This window comes from Sceloporus occidentalis, unplaced genomic scaffold (genome assembly GCF_023333645.1).
Source record: "Sceloporus occidentalis isolate IW3139 unplaced genomic scaffold, rSceOcc1.0.p SCAF_7, whole genome shotgun sequence".
In the NCBI taxonomy this organism is placed as follows: Eukaryota; Metazoa; Chordata; class Lepidosauria; order Squamata; family Phrynosomatidae; genus Sceloporus; species Sceloporus occidentalis.
The window spans coordinates 96,716,551-96,734,851 of NW_028316987.1; the positions used below are offsets into that span (position 1 = coordinate 96,716,551).

The window sequence follows — 18,301 nt, forward strand, 5'->3', positions numbered from 1 at the left end:
TCCTTCCCCCAAGTGCTCTTCCCCATCACCAGAGCCTCATATCTTCCTATTACTCTACCTCCAGAATTGTAGCTCTTCCTCTGATGGTAAGACACCTCCTTCTTTTACTAAAACCTTTTGTACAAATGTTTTCCATATTGATTCAAAATCATTTGTCTTGATTATTCCTCTTCTAAACTTAATTCCACTAGTTAACTTATCATTAATTGCTATTTGCCATATCTCTCTATACCAATCTTGTATTTGTAAATCTCCCTGGTCTTTCCACTTTTTTGCTATCATTAATTTTGCCGCTGTTAATAAATTTGTGATTAAATCCTTTATAACTTGGGCGCAGTTAGTTTTATCATATAAAGATAATACAGCTATCTTTGGACAAAATTCTAAATCAATTTTTGTTATTTCTTTTATCTCTTCATATACGATTTGCCAAAATTTCCTTACGGTTCTACAACCGACTTTGTACAGCGCTGTGTATAATTACAGCGCTTTAGAAATAAAGTTTAATAATAATAATAATAACCCCACCAGATATGCATATAGGTGCCTATCTCTTGACACCCTCTCCAACATAACCTTGAATAATTCTTATTTATATAACTTAACCTTACAGGCGTTAAATACCATTTCCAAATTATTTTATAATAATTCTCCTCTATTCATATAGAATAAAATTTTAAATGGCATTGATTCCAGATTTCCCCCCATTCATGGACATTTATTTTTTGTGCTAAGTCCTCCTCCCATGTTGTCCTAAGATAATCTTCTTTCTCATTATATTTTAATAATAATTTATATCTTTCACTTGTGACCCCTTTCTATACTTTCTCTTTGCCTGATCAAATGTTCAAATTTTGTATATTCTCTAAGCTCTCCAATATTTTTCTCATAATTCTTTGTCCATTGTACCAATTGAATTCAATTATACCAAGTTAATTTTGATCCTTGCAATTTCTCCTTTATTTTCCCTTTCTCCCTCATTATCTTCATCCATTCTTTTATCCTATATATTTCTTGACCTTTTACCAGTTTCCCTAATTCTTCCTTTAAGTTTATTGGAATTTTTTTTTAGCATTATAACTGGTGTTAATGGTGAGATGGCTGGCATTAATTTTTCTTTATTTCCCCCCCCCAATTTCTAGTATATTCTTTAAAAAGGGGGTTTTCTATTTCCTTCATTTCTTTCATAGTAAATTCTTTAAAAAATATATTTTCCAATTTTCCCTCTATTCCTGTTGTTTCCATCTCTAACCGATCTAATTCCCCTTTCTCTATGATTCCATCTATAATATATCTATCTTATTTGGTTTGCATTATAGTACAGTTTTAAATTTGGGAGACCCAAACCTCCTTCTTTTTGGGGTTTATACCAATATCTTTTATTAATCCTTACTTTTTTATTCCCGTTACAATAATTATTCACGAATACTTGCCAGTTTTTAATTTCAACATCTGATATTGTATTGGCAACATCCTGAACAAAAAGTTGATCTCAGGCAGAATTTTCATTTTTATTAATGCAATTCTACTGAACCATGATAGTTTGATATTTTTATATTCTTCTAATTTCCTTTTAATTTCTATTCTTAGTTCTTTTTTATAGTTCTGATCCTCTAATTTTTGTAAATTTTTTGTAATTTTTATTCCTAGATATTTAATTGTATCTTTTCCCTTTACATCTATTTGGTTTACATTTGGTTGACTTTCTGAAGCAGAGGCTGGGAGCCATTCTTACGCAAAAGCAGGCAGGGAGGCCTGTAGCACGTTCCTTTCAGAGGAGTGTAGGATATTGCCTTCTACTGAGCCGTACTACGCATCCACCTAGCCCTGGGTTGTCAACACTTGCCTGGCACCACCTGCCCAAGTTTGGGGGCAACAGTCTTATCCAGCTCTGCCTGGATTCCCTGGGGGTCTTCCATCCAAGGACTAACCAGGCCTGACACACTCAGTCAGACAAATCTGGGTATGTCCAGGATGGCCTTTCCCAGATAATCAGTGTTCTTAAAATACATTTGTTGTAAGTTTTGCATCAACAGAGTTGTTGCCTAGGAAACAATATGAAAAGTGGGAAGCGCAGGGGTGTAGCTTTGGGGGTGCAAAATGAGGGCATTTTTCTTGCCCCTCCCCCCAATGAATTTGCCCCCAAATGAATTATTCCTCCAGTCCCTAAACTGCTAGTACCTAGAAATTTCTACCACCTGGAACTCTTCTGTTTGTTGCCTCTTTGCATTCCCTGGGTCATTTAGCCTGAATTTTTTATTTGGGTGGCTAAATTACATTTCTAAATGATCAACTGGAGTTTTAAGTTACTGCAATGCTAGAAATTTGGGGGAAACTTAGCTGAGAGGAGGCAGGATTCTTATTGGGGAAGAAATGACCTCTCACATACACACATACTGCAGCTGCACCCGGGGAAAGGATGGTACAAAAAGTAATACAGGGGCTCTTGGTATCTTCCGGGGTTCGGTTGAAGGAACCTCCCCACCATGGATACCAAAATCTGTGGATGCTCAAGTCCCATTAAATACAGTAGCATAGTAAAATGGTCTCCCTTGTATAAAATGGCAGAATCAAGGTTTGTTTTTGGGAATCTGTATATTTTTTTAATATTTTCAACCTGTAGATGCTTGAATCCATGATTACGGGGGACTGACTGTAGCATGAACACTCCTCTTTTCAGCTCTGGTTTTTTTTTCCCCATTTGTCTCTTTAGCAGTATGGTCCTGTAGTATGGTCCTGTAGATGTTGTTGGACTGTGACACCCAGCATCCTTCCCCATTGCCTGTGCTGGTTAGGGCACCTGGGAGTTGCATTGCAACAACCTCTGGAAGACTGTAGAATTCCCACCTGTGTCCTAAAGGATCCACTTCTGTCTGAGATGTACCACTTTGTAGTGCAGGCAGGAGCACCTTCCATGCAGGAACAGGGGATGTCCCTGGGAGCTGGGCTCCTTCTGCCCTACATCTCCATGAGGTTTTGTATGGAGGACTGTCTAGTATGTGGGTGAGCCCTCACCTGTGTTCCAAGTGGTACAGCCCAGCTAGTGATGGATCTTCTCACCAAGAACTGTGATTGTCCTCCTCTGAACTCCGTCTCCTGACCATTTGCAACTTGTCCTTCCAGACGAGTTGTCCCCATCCTCCCAGGATCACTTTCCCCCAACAAAGAGCCTGAGCAAAGAGCCGACCTGTTCTGAGTGCATAATGCCTTTTTTGTACTTGCTGTGCAGAATGGGTGGGTTGTTTAAAAGTCTTTATTTTGCCACACCTCTGTAACAAATGGGCCCCATTCAAAGGTGTTCTAAATTTCTTTCATCCACTTTCTTATTCAGGTGTGGGAGATTCCCTATGGGTTATACTCCCTGCTGTGTTTATGTGTGTGTTTGTGTGTGCATGTATGTCTTTGTGTAGGTGTCCAAAACAGGCTGCAGTTCATAACCTTCTATTACCTCTTTGTGCGTAGAAAATGTTAAGCTTTTGAGCAGATTAGGAGCTGTACACATTTGGTTTCTGTAGGCAGGTCTTAACCTAAAAGCAAGAACTGAGTCGTGATTTCCTCTTTTCCTCTTTCCTCCCATCCAAGAAAACCTTTTTAATGTGCTGTTTGCTGGTGGGGAATCACTGTAGTATGCAATCCAAAGTGTGTGGGGTGGGAGAGGTTGGTGGGATGGAGGCGTGGATATGTATGGTGTGATGAAAGGAAAAGAGTCAGTTATATTTTTTACAACCCAATATAAGTCATGGGAGAAGCGTAGTGGGTTTTTACATACTGAAAGGCTTTCTTATTTCGTTCTTGTTTTGGGTGGTAATGATCGTAGTATTACTTTTCAGCTCAAAGTACTGTCTAGGAAATCTACTTGAGGAGATAAGAACATCCATCTGCAACTTGGTGCCCTTCAGCTAGGTTGAGTTTGAAGCTCCTTCACCCTTCTGTTATCTGGAGCGGAAAGGTTGCATTAGAGACACCCCCATAGAAGTCAAAGCAGGTAACAGACTTTAGCTCTTGGAGATGAACTGAGCCTCCAGGTTCAGGGGCCATCTACTTCAAGACTTCTGAACAGGCTTCCCCCCAGTGCCTGGCACACCACTGTTAGAAACAAGGTGTTGGTCTAAACTAGGGGTGGGCAACTGCACAGGGACCCAGGGACAATGTTCCCCCCCTTCCAAAAGGCAAAGTGAGCTGTACTTCTCCAACAGTGTTTCCAAAGTTCTTCTCAAGATGGTGGCCACAAGTGATCTTGCATCACCAGATACCATTTTGAGAAGGACTGAGTGTAAACTGGAAGTGTTTGGGGGAGCTGGAAATTGGAGGCAATTGCTGCTGGAAACCTTGGACAGGAGGTGCGTACACCATTTAAGAGGCAACATTTTGCTGCAGGTTCCACTTGGTATGTTCCTTGAATTTGACTCTGACTTTCTTGGCAGGTTTTGTTATTCAGTGGTTTGCCATTGCCTTCCTCTTAAGCTTGGAGAATATAGCTTCCTTAAGGTCACCCGGTCAGTTTTCATGGCTGAGTGAAGATTCAAACTCAGGTATCCTAGTCCAACACTCAAACCACTATACCATGCTGTCTCCAGCAAATAATTTGTTTTCCTATGTGTCTTCGACTGTGACTTATGACAATCTTCTCCTAAAGTTATCTTGCCAAGATTTATTATTCCAAAGTGTTTTGCCCCTGTTTTTTCTAAGAAAGAAAGTGTGTGATGTGCCCAAGATCACCCAGTAGGTTTCCAGGGCTGAGCAGGGATTCGAACCCTCCTCTCCCAAAGTCCTCATCCAGTATTCACGCACGCCCTCCACTGCACTGGCTCTCCACAGGTATACTTTGCACAGTCCTAGCAGTGTGATGTGACAATAGGTATGACAAAATGCCCCTGTCCTTAGCCGTTGATGTTGTTTTTCTCTCAAACCATGCTTTTTAAAACTTGAAAACAATGTAAAGTCGGAGGCTTTCATGGCCAGCATCCAGAGTTTTTTTGTGGGGTTTTTTGGGCAATGTGGCCATGTTCTAGCAGAGTTTCTTTCTGACAGATGCTGGCGAAATATCAGAAAGAAACTCTGCTAGAACATGGCCACATAGCCCGAAAAACCCACAAAAAACTTGAAAACAATGATTTTGTGTAAGAATTGTGTAAGGCCTGTCACACCCCAAGGTGTGAGAAAGATAAAGTCTCTTTTATTCATCCCCATCAGCAGTCGTATGGAGAGATGCTGCCCCAGATGAACAGGTTCTGTATAGCTGTTAGGTCAACTTGCAGTTGATCTGCTCACCTCTGAAAATTTATATGATCCCTATTTAAAACAACTAAGCTAGTATGGCAGTCGGCAAATGTTACTGGCCATGCTCAGTGGTGAATTCTAGGGTCTGTAGTCTAAAAGTATAACTGCCAAACTCAGCTACATGTAATATTACAAGGCGTAAATTCAGGGACAGCTCAACAAAAGATAAGTTGTTAGGAATTGTTTTTGAACCCTTTCCATCAGAGATCATGTTTGCAAACCTCTCTGAACTCTCTAGCACTATTCACACAGCCCTTGTTATTCAAGAGCAGCATTGGAAAATTAAGCCATTATGGTATTCACAGTGCTGAATTCCCACCCCTGAAATGCAAGATTCTCCACTTTGTGCTGCAGTCACAAGATGGCTCTTTTGTGCTGCTCTGGTTGGCTGGATCCAACAAAGCCCTCATGGGAAAGTAGTTGGCTAATTCTTGAGGTTGCTTGACTGAGCTTTCTTGGTTTGCAGAAAGCTTATTCTCAGAAGGCCCTTTGACGAGAGAGAAGCAGGTAAAAGGGAAGGGAAAGGAAGAGGTGCTTAGTCAAATCTCTAATCTGACATGCACCTTTTAAGGGATGTGTACATGCCTTCAAGTTGCCTCTCTTATGGCAACCTCATTAATTTGATAGGGTTTTCTTAGGCAAGGAATCCTCAGTGGTGGTTTTGCCTTCCTCTGAAATTCAGCCTACAGTGGTCTCCCATCCAAGGACTAACCAGGGCTGACCCTGCTTCACTTCCAAGCTCAGATGGGCAAGAAATCCAGTGCCTGGTATTTATGCCCCTCTTAAATATTGTTTTTGTGTCATTTCCCAGCAGGGACAAACAAAACCACCCAAGGGGAGCAGGAAAAAGTGACGGCTTCCTCTAAATCAGTGGTCTCCAAGGTGCGCTTGAAGAGATTTTGGACTTCAGCTCCCAGAAGCCTCAGTCATGTTGGTCAGTAGTCTGGGATTCTGGGAGCTGAAGTCCAAAATCCCTTAAAGAGCACAGTTTGGGGACCACTACTCTAAATTAATATTACTGAAGATAAGTAAAGTGTCAAAGTGGTAACTACAAGTGGATTATTATTTTTTAATGTGGTGAGACTGTGAACCTTGTTCATTTCTGGCACTTAACACAAATCCCTGAGTTCCAAAGACCATCATAAATTAGGTGTGTGTCGTTACATCTGTGTTGTTGGTACCAGGCTCCAGTTCGTGGAACAAGAACATGTGTGGCTCTGAAAGAACTAACCGTTTTTATTTGGAACAAGCTTTTGTGAACTCCAAGAACAACAATCCGGATGTCTTCTCAACCTTGACGTTGGTTTTTAAATTCCAATCAAAGCAAGAGGCAGCTGAAATACCCACACTGTAGGAGGACACAAATCCTTGGTGTGATGTTGCTGCTGTTGCGTGGCTTCAACTTATGGTGACTATATCCTACGGGTTTTTTTTTTTTTTTTTTGCAAGATTTACTCGGAGGAGGTTTGCCATTCCTCTGCTTTGAGGCTGAGAGAGTGGGGCTTGCCCGGGTCACCCAGTGGGTTTCTCAAGCAAGATTTATAGATTTATAGACTGTTGTGTGTTGATAACTGCCCTTGAGTCAACCTCAGCTCATGGTGACCCTGTGGATGAGACATCTCCAAGCCCCCGACCTCCACTGCTCTGCTCAGGTTCTGCAAATTATAACCCATGGCCTCCTTAATAGGGTCAATCCATGTAGTCTGCAGCCTTCCTCTATTTCTACTTCCCTACACCTTTCCTAGCATTATTGCCTTTTTAGGGGGTCATACCTCCTCACGATGTGGCCAAAGTTCAACAGCCTCAGTTTTGTCATCTTGGAGTTCAGGCTGGATCTGTTCAAGGACCCATTTGTTTGGGGTTTTTTGGCCATCCACCTCAGTGTTCTTCTCCAGCACCACCTCTCAGATAAGTTTATTTTCTTCTTATCTGCTTTTTTCACTGTCACACTCTCACATCCATACACATCATGCTTAATCTGACATTCCTACTTGATCAGGTTCTTAGATTTTCTGTATTTAGATCAAGACAGACAAAAAAGGGGCACAGTTTTTGTGTGTGTCACTGTGTATTCAGAGCCAAGATTACAGCTTTAGGTGTAAACTGTGTGGCACTGTGCCCCTGAAGGATGTTTGTGTTTAAGTGGCATCTCAGTTGTGGTGCCTTTAGCCCCCAACCCAGCCATAGCCGCAGTTCACTCTTTTGGGTCAAGCAAACCACTTTTCCCGATGCCTCTTTCCCTTTCCTCTCTGAATAGCCACCCTCCCCCTCCTTTTTTGACTATCCTGAATCTGTTTGAAAGAGAGTAAAGATGGCCATTCCTGCCCAGCTTAATCCCTTGCTCTGAAGGATTAACGTCATCGGCAGAAAATCCATTATGAGAATTATGGAGCTATTTCAATGAAGGATGGTGTGGTTCAGCTTAGGGAACTGGAGCAGCATATTTTGCAGCAGGTGGAGGATCCGCGCTTGAGAATGAGTCCTTTGGGAGAGTAGCTTTGTATCAGTTTTGAGAGGGGCACAAAGGGGTGAGGCAAAAGGTTTCGCTAGGAGAATGGGCAGAGAGTCCTGTGTTTCTTCTTGTGGGCAGCTGGAGGGTGGATGGAGTGAGTAGGAGGGACTGGTTTAAGCCCAGCTAAGCTGCTCCTTTGCAGGGCTCTTTGCAGATGGGTCACTGCTGGAAGTTAAAAATCTTCAAGGAAGGAGACTTCACCGCACTCCGAGGCAGAGTCTTCCACCGTCAAACAGCTCTTCCTGTCTGGAAGGTCTCCCTAAGGTTTGGGTGGAATCTCTTTTCCTGTAATTTGCATCCGTTGCTCTGGGTCCTAGAGTCTAGAGTAGCATAAAACAAACTGTTGGGTGCATAACTCACTAGTATTCCAAAGTGCTGAAAGGGTGAGGGCTCAGACTGCACAGAATTCCTCTCCTGTTGTAGGTCTTCATAGCAGAAACATCTTGAGTGGCAAGGAAGGCAGCCATTTGCGTGGGGAAACCAATGGCTTGTGTACTGCTTATAGACATTGAATTAAAAACTCATTGCCTTGCTGAGATCATGTCTGAAACCTTCCTCAGACGTCAGGCAGCAAGACAACTGAGGTAGAAGGAATGGCAAACTCCCCCTCTCAAGTCTTGTTGAGGTGGAATCTCCTTTTGTTCGTCAGAGAAGTACTAGTTCAGTCACGGTCTCATCTTACCAGCATTGCGTGAGGTAAAGGTGAAAAATGCTGAGGGTAGTCAGATTGGATCAGAGTATATCTGGACCACTCAGGTTATGTGGTCAGAAGGCTTGGACCCTAGAAGGGACTGTTTTCTTTTTGTTGAGCCTCCCTGGTCCAGTTGCTATTACTGGGATGCAATGAATGTGATTTCTTATACAGCAGAAGTGGATTTCTGGACATTTCTGGCTTTCCATGTTTACTTTTCGACAATTTTGGCAGATGGTGTGGTCCACAGAGGGACCCTGGGCAAAAAACTGGCTCCCAGACTCTACATTGCTGATGTCGGCAAAAAGCATTTAAACTGATCAGGCTGGTGCCAGAGAAAAGTGGAAATTTTTACTGACACTGTGCCTGTTGTTATCACTTGCAGTGGGGTTTTTCCTTGAAATGAGAGCCAGCATGGTGTGGTGGGATGAGTGCTAGACTAGGGGTGCATCCACACTGTAGAAATAATGTAGTTTGACACCAGTGTAACTGACATGGCTCCATCCTACAGAATCCTGGGATTTGTAGTTTGGTGAGGCACCAACAGTGTTTGGCTAAAGACCTTGTAAAACCACAAATCCCAGGATTCTGTAGGATAGCGCTATAGCACTTAAAATGGTGTCAAGCTTCACCATTTCTCCAGTGTCGAAATGCACCCTAGGACTCTGAGAGGGAAAGGTTCAAATCCTGCTTAGCCGTGGAAATCACCCAAGGGACCTTGGGCAAGACATACTCTCTCAGCCTAAGAGGAAAGCAATGGCAAATCTCTGAATTCATCTTGTTAAGAAAACCCTAGGATAAGGCCAGGATAAGGATAAAGTTAGTGCAGTGGGCCCTTGGTATCTGCTGGGGTTTGGTTCCAGGACTCCTGTGGATACCAAAATATGTGGATATTCAAGTCCCATTAAATACAGTAGTATAGTAAAAAGGTGTTCCTTGTATAAAATGGCAAAAATCAAGGTTTGCTTATTGGAATTTTTATATGTTTTGAATATTTTCAAGCTGTGGATGGTTGAATTTGTGGATAAAGGACCTGTAGATATGGTGGGCCGACTGTATGAACTCTCTGGAGGCTCTCCCAGTTTGATCCCAGCATGGTCTGTCTTTCTGGATGTTTTGTGTTAGGTTTCACATAGACTAAAATAATAATAATAGGATTTATTTATATTCCGCCCAATGACTGGAAATCCAGGCAGCTTACAACAGAGGGGATAATAGACGGTTCCCTGCCCTCACTCAGGCTTACAATCTAAAAAGACACAAAAGGAGAAGGGAACGGTGAGGGGGAAGAAGGGGATCAGGTCCAGCATTCTTTTCTCCCTCTGAGGCCTGGACCAAGGCAGATGGACTGGAGGGAGGGCTCTTCTTCTTCAGGGAAGGGATGTGCACGATTGTGAAAAGTAAGGCAGTTCCCCATCCCTGTACTCACAACAAATCCCTCTCACAGCATTTCACAAGTATCAGAGGCAGCTGCCTCTCTGGCAAGCGTTGGTTCTCTTGGACAGGGAGGCAGATCAGGAACATTAATAGAATTATGAATCTAACTGGTCTCAGGTTTATCTAGCCCCGGCTCTCCTGGGTCAGCTGAACAGATCAGTTGAGATAATCGCAGGATTGAGCAGGGAAGGAGGGGGACATTGGCATGTGTGTGTGCGTGATGCCCATTTTTTAAAAGATGTCCTTGAAGCACCTATTGGAGAGCGGGACTGCAGCCTGCAAAAGCCTCCTCTGTCAGTCTTTAAGAAGTAATTAATGAAGAAATCCAGGGAAGGTTTGGCAGCACACTCCTTCCTCCCCTTGCACCCCGTATTCCCTGAAAGCGGGGAAGGCAAATGTTCATGGATGAATGCTCTGCAAGAGGAGGGCCTTGTAATGAAATGCTGGAGAAGGAGAGCCATGTGTGCTGGTGGGCAAAGTGGGGCTAATTGAATGGAGTGGCATCTGGACTCTCTCCCTTTGCCCCCTGGGGGTACCAGCCAGCGGCACTGAGGGGAGACGGCCCCACAGGCTTCCTCTGTTGGGGGCTCCCCCCCTTTGGAAGAACTTTCCCCCACCCCATCCTAAATGAGAATAGGATTGGTAGGAACGATAATCGATAATTAATCTGGAACTGGCTCAGCCTCCCAGTGTGGTTCATGCTGAGTTTGCACTGGAATAATGTGGCCTCCTTAAATGACACAATGGCTCTTGTTGGGGTGGGGACTGGGCTGCTGCTCTGTCATCTGCCATAGCAACGTCCCGGTCACTTCAGGCATCTGTGCATTCACAGATTGGAGCATCTGCACCGCAGAATCCGTCACACCTCGGCAGTGGATGTTGGACAGGGTGGGCTATCAGAATAGACACTTGGCTCCACACATTGGAGGAAATAGACCTAAGCCTAGGAAAATTATGCTACAACTTCTTTCACACGGTACCAAAAGGGCTGCAAGATCCCTTTACGTACTGTATCTCTGTATATTCAACTAAAATTTTATGTTATTGTAATGGTACTAATTGGGGACTGAAGAAAAAATGCTTCATTTGAGGGGGCAAAATAATTGTTTGGAGAGGAACACTCTTCTCCCCCTCCCTGTAGCTATAACCCCACTGCATTCTGCATAGCAGTCAAAGGAGACTCTTGTCTGTACTAGAATAAATGCTGGGCCTCACATGCAATTGCCAGGCTGTGCCATTGAAGCTGCTGAGCTGGCTGAAATGTCCATCGATTGATACTGCAGCAAAGGTGGTCTCTGTGTGCTGGAAGAGAGTTTGTGTCGGCACGTCCCTCCATCCGCCCTTGAACTTGAATAGGAGACAGACCATTGCTGGCGGCAGGGAGGGAAGAGACAGCCCTCGAAGCCTGGCTGAACTGGCTGTTAATTTAATCTGGCCAGGGGCCTAGGGCAGCTAGGCCTCGGAGTAGTTTCTTTTTCCGGGGTGTGAAATCCACCCTTGTGACAGACCAAACTGTGTCGTCCTTCTGCCAGAGGCCAAAGAGAGTTCTGAAACATGAATAACTCATTTTGATTTTGAGGGCTGTGCTGAGGCTGTTCTGCTCCCCCTCCCAAATGCACCATTGCTTTATTCCTCCCTACTTTTCGTCTGCTGATGGTGTGCCTCCTTTTTCATAGCATCATAGAGTCCTAGAGTTGGAAGAGACCCCAAGGGCTCTCTGGTTCAACCCCATTCTGACGTGCAGGAAGACACCATCAGATCACCTCCCCCCCCCCCAAAAAAAAAAAGATGGCCAACTAGCCTTTGTTTAAAAACATCTAAAGGAGACTCCACCACTTCTGAAGGCAATCCATTCCACTGTCAAACAGCTCTTAATTGTCAGGAAGTTCTTCCTAATGTTGAGCTGGAATCTCTTTTCCTGTAGTTTGAATCCATTGCTCTGTTTCCTATTCTCTGGAGCAGCAGAAAACAAGCTTGCTCCATCCTCAATATCACATCCTTTCAAATATTAAACATGGCTCTTAACTTATTAACCTTCTCTTCCCCAGGCTAAACATCTTCAGCTCCTTAAGATGCTCATCATAGAGCTTGGTGGTTTCCAGACCTTTCACCATTTTGGTCACCCTCCTCTGGACACACTCTTGTCAACATCCTTTTTGCTGACTTGGGGTGTCTGGAAGTGTTAGTCCGAAAAGATAACTTTTCTCAAGCTCTTCCATAGCCCTTCCTCTGCACCGCAACCAGCCTGGACTTACCTGAGTCCAGGCTACACCACAGTGTTAGGAGGAGGCCATGAAAGGGCCCCTTCCTTCAAAAGGAGCCATCCTGGTGCTGTTCCTGAGGTTTCCATGGCAGCCTTGGAGATACTTACACTAGATGAAGACCCACTTGCTTACTGTTGCATTTCTTTCTTCTGACTTAATGAGCCCTTTGCATACCCAAGATTGTGTACTGCTGAAGGGGAGACCCTTTCGCCCAGTTTCCCATAAGTCCCTGACACCTGTCATGTTGTAGAGGATGGAGCCGGCTTGTTTTATGTTGCTCCAGAGACTAGGACATGAACCAATGGATTCAAATGACAGGAAAAGAGATTCTACCTAAACATGAGGAAGACCTTCTTGACTAAGAGGTTGTGGAATGGACTGACTGGAGGTTGGAGGTTTTTCAGTAGACGTTGGATTGGCATCACTCAAGAGGCTTTAGCTGAGGGTTCTTGCATGCCAGAATGGGGTTGGACAGCATGGCTCTTGCATTTCTTAAATTTCTGCTGTACATGAAGAAGCAGACAGGTGCTTTCCAAGTGAGCCAGAATAGTTATTTTATTTTTTATGGATTTAATTTGTCCTGCCCTTTTCCCAATATGGGTTCCACTTAGCAGCATGCTTTGGCTGCGGACAAGGTCAGTGGCGGCTTCCGGCCTCTTAGGACGCGTGCATCATTTAAATAGCATACCTCCAAAGTGACCCGAAGCAGCTTTATTTTGGCCTGTCTGTACAAGCCCTAAGATTCTATGAGGTTAGAACTTAAAAGAAGCAGAATCTGCAGAGGAAAGTCGAGAGACATCTCAAGATGCTCAGAGAATGGCTGTTTGATTAGTTAAAAAAGAGCCTCCCTTTTCTATGGAAAGGACTGGGCATTTTTACTGTTTGTTTTTGTTTTTTGATAAAACAACCATTTAATGAGCATCTTGAGATATGTTTCCAGTATATTCTGAAATCAGTACTCAGAAATGAATAAGGCTTTAAGGGTTTCAGTGTGTTCAAAATTAGTGCACAGCTCCCAAAGGGCCCTTAATGTGTTTGGCATTTGGCAATACTTTCTGACTTATTGCCTGTTCAGCGGGACTTGCAGAGAATGGAGTCTCCTGAGTCCAGTCGACTTTGAAATACCAGTTGCCAGAAATGGCTACTCGCCTTGCCATGGCTATGGCTTCGTGGCAGATCTACACGCAACTTATTGCACATTGTGTTGTCACTTAACACTTTTCATGTTCTGCTCATTCTTGTCTGCCTTCCCTCTCTCCTAGTGTTTTCTTGGCAAAATTTATTCAGAGGACATTTATCATTCCCTTCCTGTGACACTGAGAGAGTAGGGCTTGCCCAGGGTCAGCCACTGAGTAGGGACTTGAATCCTGTCTCCCAGGATCTTAGTGTGGCATTCAAGCCACCACACCATGCTGGCGCCCACATTAAGCACCTTGAAGTCAACACAAACTTATGGTGACCCTCTCCTAGGGTTTTCTTGGCAAGATTTCTTCAGAGGAGTGGGACATGCCCAAGGTCCCCCAGTGGGTTCACATGGCAAGATGGTCAGTCAGAGTTCTAGTTCCAAAGTCAAGCTAGCACATTATGCAGGTTCCCCAAAAGATTTGTTCAGAACAGCTTACCTTTGCCTTTGTCTGCGGCTGAGAGAGCGTTACCGAAGGTTACCCAGTGATTTTCCATGGCCAAGTGAGAATTCTAACCCTCGTCTCCTGGAGTCCTAGTCCAACCACTACACCACCCAAGCTCTCCCTTGCTCTGCTACTTATATGGAAAGTAGGAACAGAACTTCTCGCTTGGGACCAAGACAGGCTGATATTTGCACATCAGGGGCTGAAAGTGGGGGAGACAGGGATGGCGGTGTACATTCTGGGTGCACCACTTGAAATGAGCAGAAGTGTGTTTGCAACTAACAGGTAGAAGTTTTCTCCCGCTGTGATGGGAAGACTTTGCCTTGGTGAAATGGGCTCTGCTCCCTGTTGCTGTCATCATGCTCTTTGAGCTCCACCTGCCTTCTGTCTGTCCTCCTCTTGTTGCCATGCGTCCTCTGCAAAAGACTTGTTGTGATGTTTGAAATCTAAGACTCTTTCCTTCATTTTTGCTTTGGGCAGCAAAACCAGAAGAGGTGAAGCCGGCCACCGAGGTTGCCACAGCAAACGACATTGCTGCTCCGCCCAGCAAGGAGCTTCCGCCAAGCCCAGACAAGAAAGCCAAGGTGAGGGTCCCCCCTCTGCCCTTCCAGCTGTGGACAGGTTTTGGGTCTCATTGCCTGCGCCTGACTGCTTCCTTCTCCTCATAAGCCAACTATACGTTCTGTTCTCTGAGCTGATGGACACAAAGAGGAACACCTCAAGTACCAGGCTTAGTTCCAGAGAGCTCACGGCCACTGCTTCACACTAAACCCTGTTTCATGCTGGCCTGTGAGAGAACGATGACAATATGTGGGAGTTTCTTGACATATACAGTATTGTTCTGCATCTGTTTGTAATACTGGTTCATTCGGCTGGAGGAATCCTCAGAATTGTCTCCTCTATAGACTGACACCTTGTTTATTTTATTGTATTGTATTTAACTCACAGCTGCATCTGCACTGCAGAAATAGACATCGCTTTAACTGCCATGTCTCAGTGCTATGGAATGCTGGGATAGTTTGGTGAGATATTTAGCCTTCTTTGCCACAACAAACTAGAATTCCCAGAATTCCATAGCATTGAACCAGGGCAATTAAACGTGTATTGCTAATGTCTGCAGTGTGGATGCAGCCTATATCCTGTCTTTCTCCCCATGGGGGATCCAAGGCAAGTTACAGCTTAGATTAAAACAAAATACACTTGAAAGAATTTATAGTATAAAAGTAAAAGACAAATAAGCATCCCTGTTAAGAACACAGATTTAAAATGGTTCCAAAAAGCATTTGAAGCATAGTAGTGAAGATAAAAATACAGCATAGAAAGATACTTTTGCAACAAGCAGTTAACAACCAAAGGCCTGTCTTAATGGCAAAGTCTTTGCCTGCCAGGAACAGAGAGCAGAGAGGACTCAGCCCAGTTTCTTGTGGAAGAGAATTCCACCAAGAAGGCCCTCTCCTGTGTCTTCCTCAAATATGACTGTGAGGATGGTGAGTCTGCTCCTGCTTGGGGCCTTAGAGAGCCATGTCTGCCAGTCAAAGCAGACCATGCCAGGCCAGGTGGAGCAAGGGGCTGGCTATAAAGCAGCATTCTCTTTCCTGGCACTTATTCTCATGCCAAGAGCATGTCGCCTGGTATTTGTCTACTCTGACTGGGGAAACCTCTTCAGCAAAGAGAGGCCTTTCCCATCCCTGGCTACCTGATGCTTCTCACAGAGATTCCCTCAAACCCAGGCCCTTCTGCATGCTAGGCCTGCGCTTGGCTGCTTATCTAGGACTCAAAAAGGATGTTGACAAGCTGGAAAGTGTCCCAGAAGGGCAACCAAGGTGGCCAATGGTCTGGAAACTGCCATGTCCTATCTGGAATGGCTTAGGAGCTGCATATGTTTGGATTGGTGAAGAGAACATGGAGAGATAGCATGATAGTCATCTTTAAATAACTGAAGGCATGTCATCTAGAAGGGAGAGGGAGCTTGTTTTCTGCTGCTCCAGAGGGTAGGACCTGAAAGCATACGTTCAAATTACCAGAAAGGAAAATTCCACCTAAACAATAGGAGGAACCTCTTGACTGTAGGAGCTCTTAGACGGTGAAACAGATTGTCTTAGAAGGTGGTGCACTCTCCTTTGGAGATCTTTCAACAGGGTTGGATGGCCATCTCTGAATGATGGTTTACTGTAGTAGCAGTTGCGTATTTCTGCATGGAAGGGGGGTTGGACTGGATAGCCCTTGGAATTCCTTCCAACACTGTGATTCTATGACCCTGGTGCACAACTAAGTGTACTCTGTTTTCCCTCAGTTATCTTGCCCAAACTACCTCCAAGCTTAAATAATTTAGTGGATACAGGGCAAGAAATTAGAGGAATTAGAGAAATTCAACGGATGGTGCTCTGCCCCTTTCTTTGGGACAAAATGGATAAAAGTTCTTCTCTCTTCCCTCCCCCATGCCCAGTTGCCATAGAAGTCTTCAAATGTTTCACAAATTGCTAAGAGAGGAATGTGGAGATAACAGGAGAAAAAACAAGGGAGTGCCTGACCAATGAAGGTTTAATCATTGGCTCAAGCCAACAACAACTATCCAGATTGTTGCACAGAGGCTGACTAGACAACGTTTGTAAGGAAGGCTGACAATTTCTAGGCAACATTCAGAGCAGATTGGGCCCTAAACCATCTAAACACGGTCACATAGCCCAAAATAACACACTAAAAACTATGGATGCTGGCCATGAAAGCTTTTGACTTCACTTCTGATTTGGCCTCCCTTCATCCTGCAACCATAGCCATTTCTTTTGTTACACTCAGAGAACTGAACTCTAGCATCTTTATTTTCATTTGGAATTGACTTGTTATTTTGCACTCATTTTTTTGCTGCTAAATATTTTGTTTACAATGCGCTTCTTTTCTTTTTGTTACATGTCTGTGTGTGTCCTTTTCTTTTGCTTGCATGTGTGGTGTGTGTCCGTTGTGACATAAAGACTCCAGCCTCCACTCCAGCAGTAAAGCCTGCTGCAGCAAAAGCCAAGCCTGTGAGCACCACTGCTGGCACTGCCCCCACCGCCACCAAGCGGCCGGCTTCTGCCACACCAGGCCAAAGCAAAAAAGCCACCAGTCCCACCGCTGGTCCGGCTGCGGCCACTACCACCACCCCTAAACGCCCGACGACCGGCTCGGCACGGCCTTCCACTTTAACTCCTAAAGACGCTAAACCAAAGGTAAGGAGGATGGTTGGACTTCGCTGGGAGGTTCCAAGGCCTCCTTTATGAGACTGTGCAACTCCATACAGTGGGAAGGATGGCGCAGCCTTGGAAATGGGTTTTGCTACTGATTTAGGTCTCTATGCATTTTGATCTTGTAAGTAATCATTTTGCCATGTTTCTCCCTGCTGTGAGAAACTCCATGAAAACTGTACCATCTTTGAGAATTATTCATAGCTCAGGCTTAATTTTTGTTCTAAAAAACCCACACGTAGGTGTTTTCTGTTCAGAAATGTTCTGTTCTGTGCAGAAAAACATGTTTTCTGCACAGGAAACATGCTTTCTGTACAAAAAGTGCTGTTTTGGGCATGTTAGAGCCCATGTGGAATTTTTCATGCTGAAAAAAGTCCTGCAAAGGTTCTCATTCCTCCAGTAATCTCCATGTCAGAGCTTTACAACTCCTAGGAAATATATGTGTGTGTGTGTGTGTGTGTGTGTGTGTGTGTGTATATATATATATATATATATATATATATATATATATATAATGTCATTTGAATAATTTCATCTTTCCATTCTTCATTTGACCATACTTAGCCCATTGCCATCTCCCACTTCCCTAGCTAAAATTGCCATAGTTTTTTTTTTCCCCTGTGGCTGTTTCTGCAAATCACTTCCCCTGGAAGTACTTTGAGCATTCAAGGAAAGCATTCAAGGAAGGCAACCTTTTTTGAGGAATAGGCCACCTCAGAGCCAGTAGAGTATAGTGGTTTGAGTGTTAGACTACAGTCCTGGAGACCAAGGATTTGAATCCTTGCTCAGCCATGGAAACCCACCTTGAGCAAGTCACCTGCTCTTAGTCTCAGAGGAAGGCAAAAGCAAAACCACTCTAAACAATTTCTGCCCAAAAAACGCTGCATAGTACATTCCCTTTACGGTTGCCATAAGTCAGAAACAACTTGAAGGCAGCAACAATAACAAGAACAACTTCAGAATGTAGGTGTGGGGTTGGAAATATGAAAGCCTGTCTTGATTTTTTATAGTAAAAATTAATATCCACTGATTCAGAAAATTCATTTGCCAGAGAAGAAATGTTCTAGCTCAGCTTCCTTGAATTTTCTTTGCCGGAGGTGTTGGTGAACTAGGTGGTGATTCCCTCCACTTGTATTTCATTCAAGAATCTGAATAAGGGGTCTCTATCACCAGACCTGCCTGTTCAGAACTTGTAAACCTCAAGAGGAGCTGAAGAGAAGATAAGAGTCACATTTACCCAGTTTGTAAGATTTTATTAGAGCCATTTG

General features: G+C 44.0%; 1 protein-coding gene across 23 annotated transcripts in view; it reads left to right on the forward strand.

The window, feature by feature from the left end:
* MAP4 (microtubule associated protein 4) overlaps positions 1 to 18,301 on the forward strand; it is a 251,831-nt gene that overhangs the window by 200,531 nt on the left and 32,999 nt on the right. For 22 of the 23 annotated variants that reach the window (XM_089533868.1, XM_089533866.1, XM_089533874.1 and 19 more), the window contains 2 exons: positions 14,293 to 14,396; positions 16,782 to 17,018. In XM_089533868.1, the coding sequence (XP_089389994.1) occupies positions 14,293 to 14,396; positions 16,782 to 17,018 (341 nt within the window). The remainder of the gene's footprint in view (positions 1 to 14,292; positions 14,397 to 16,781; positions 17,019 to 18,301) is intronic. The other variant, XM_089533882.1, reaches the window with a different exon arrangement.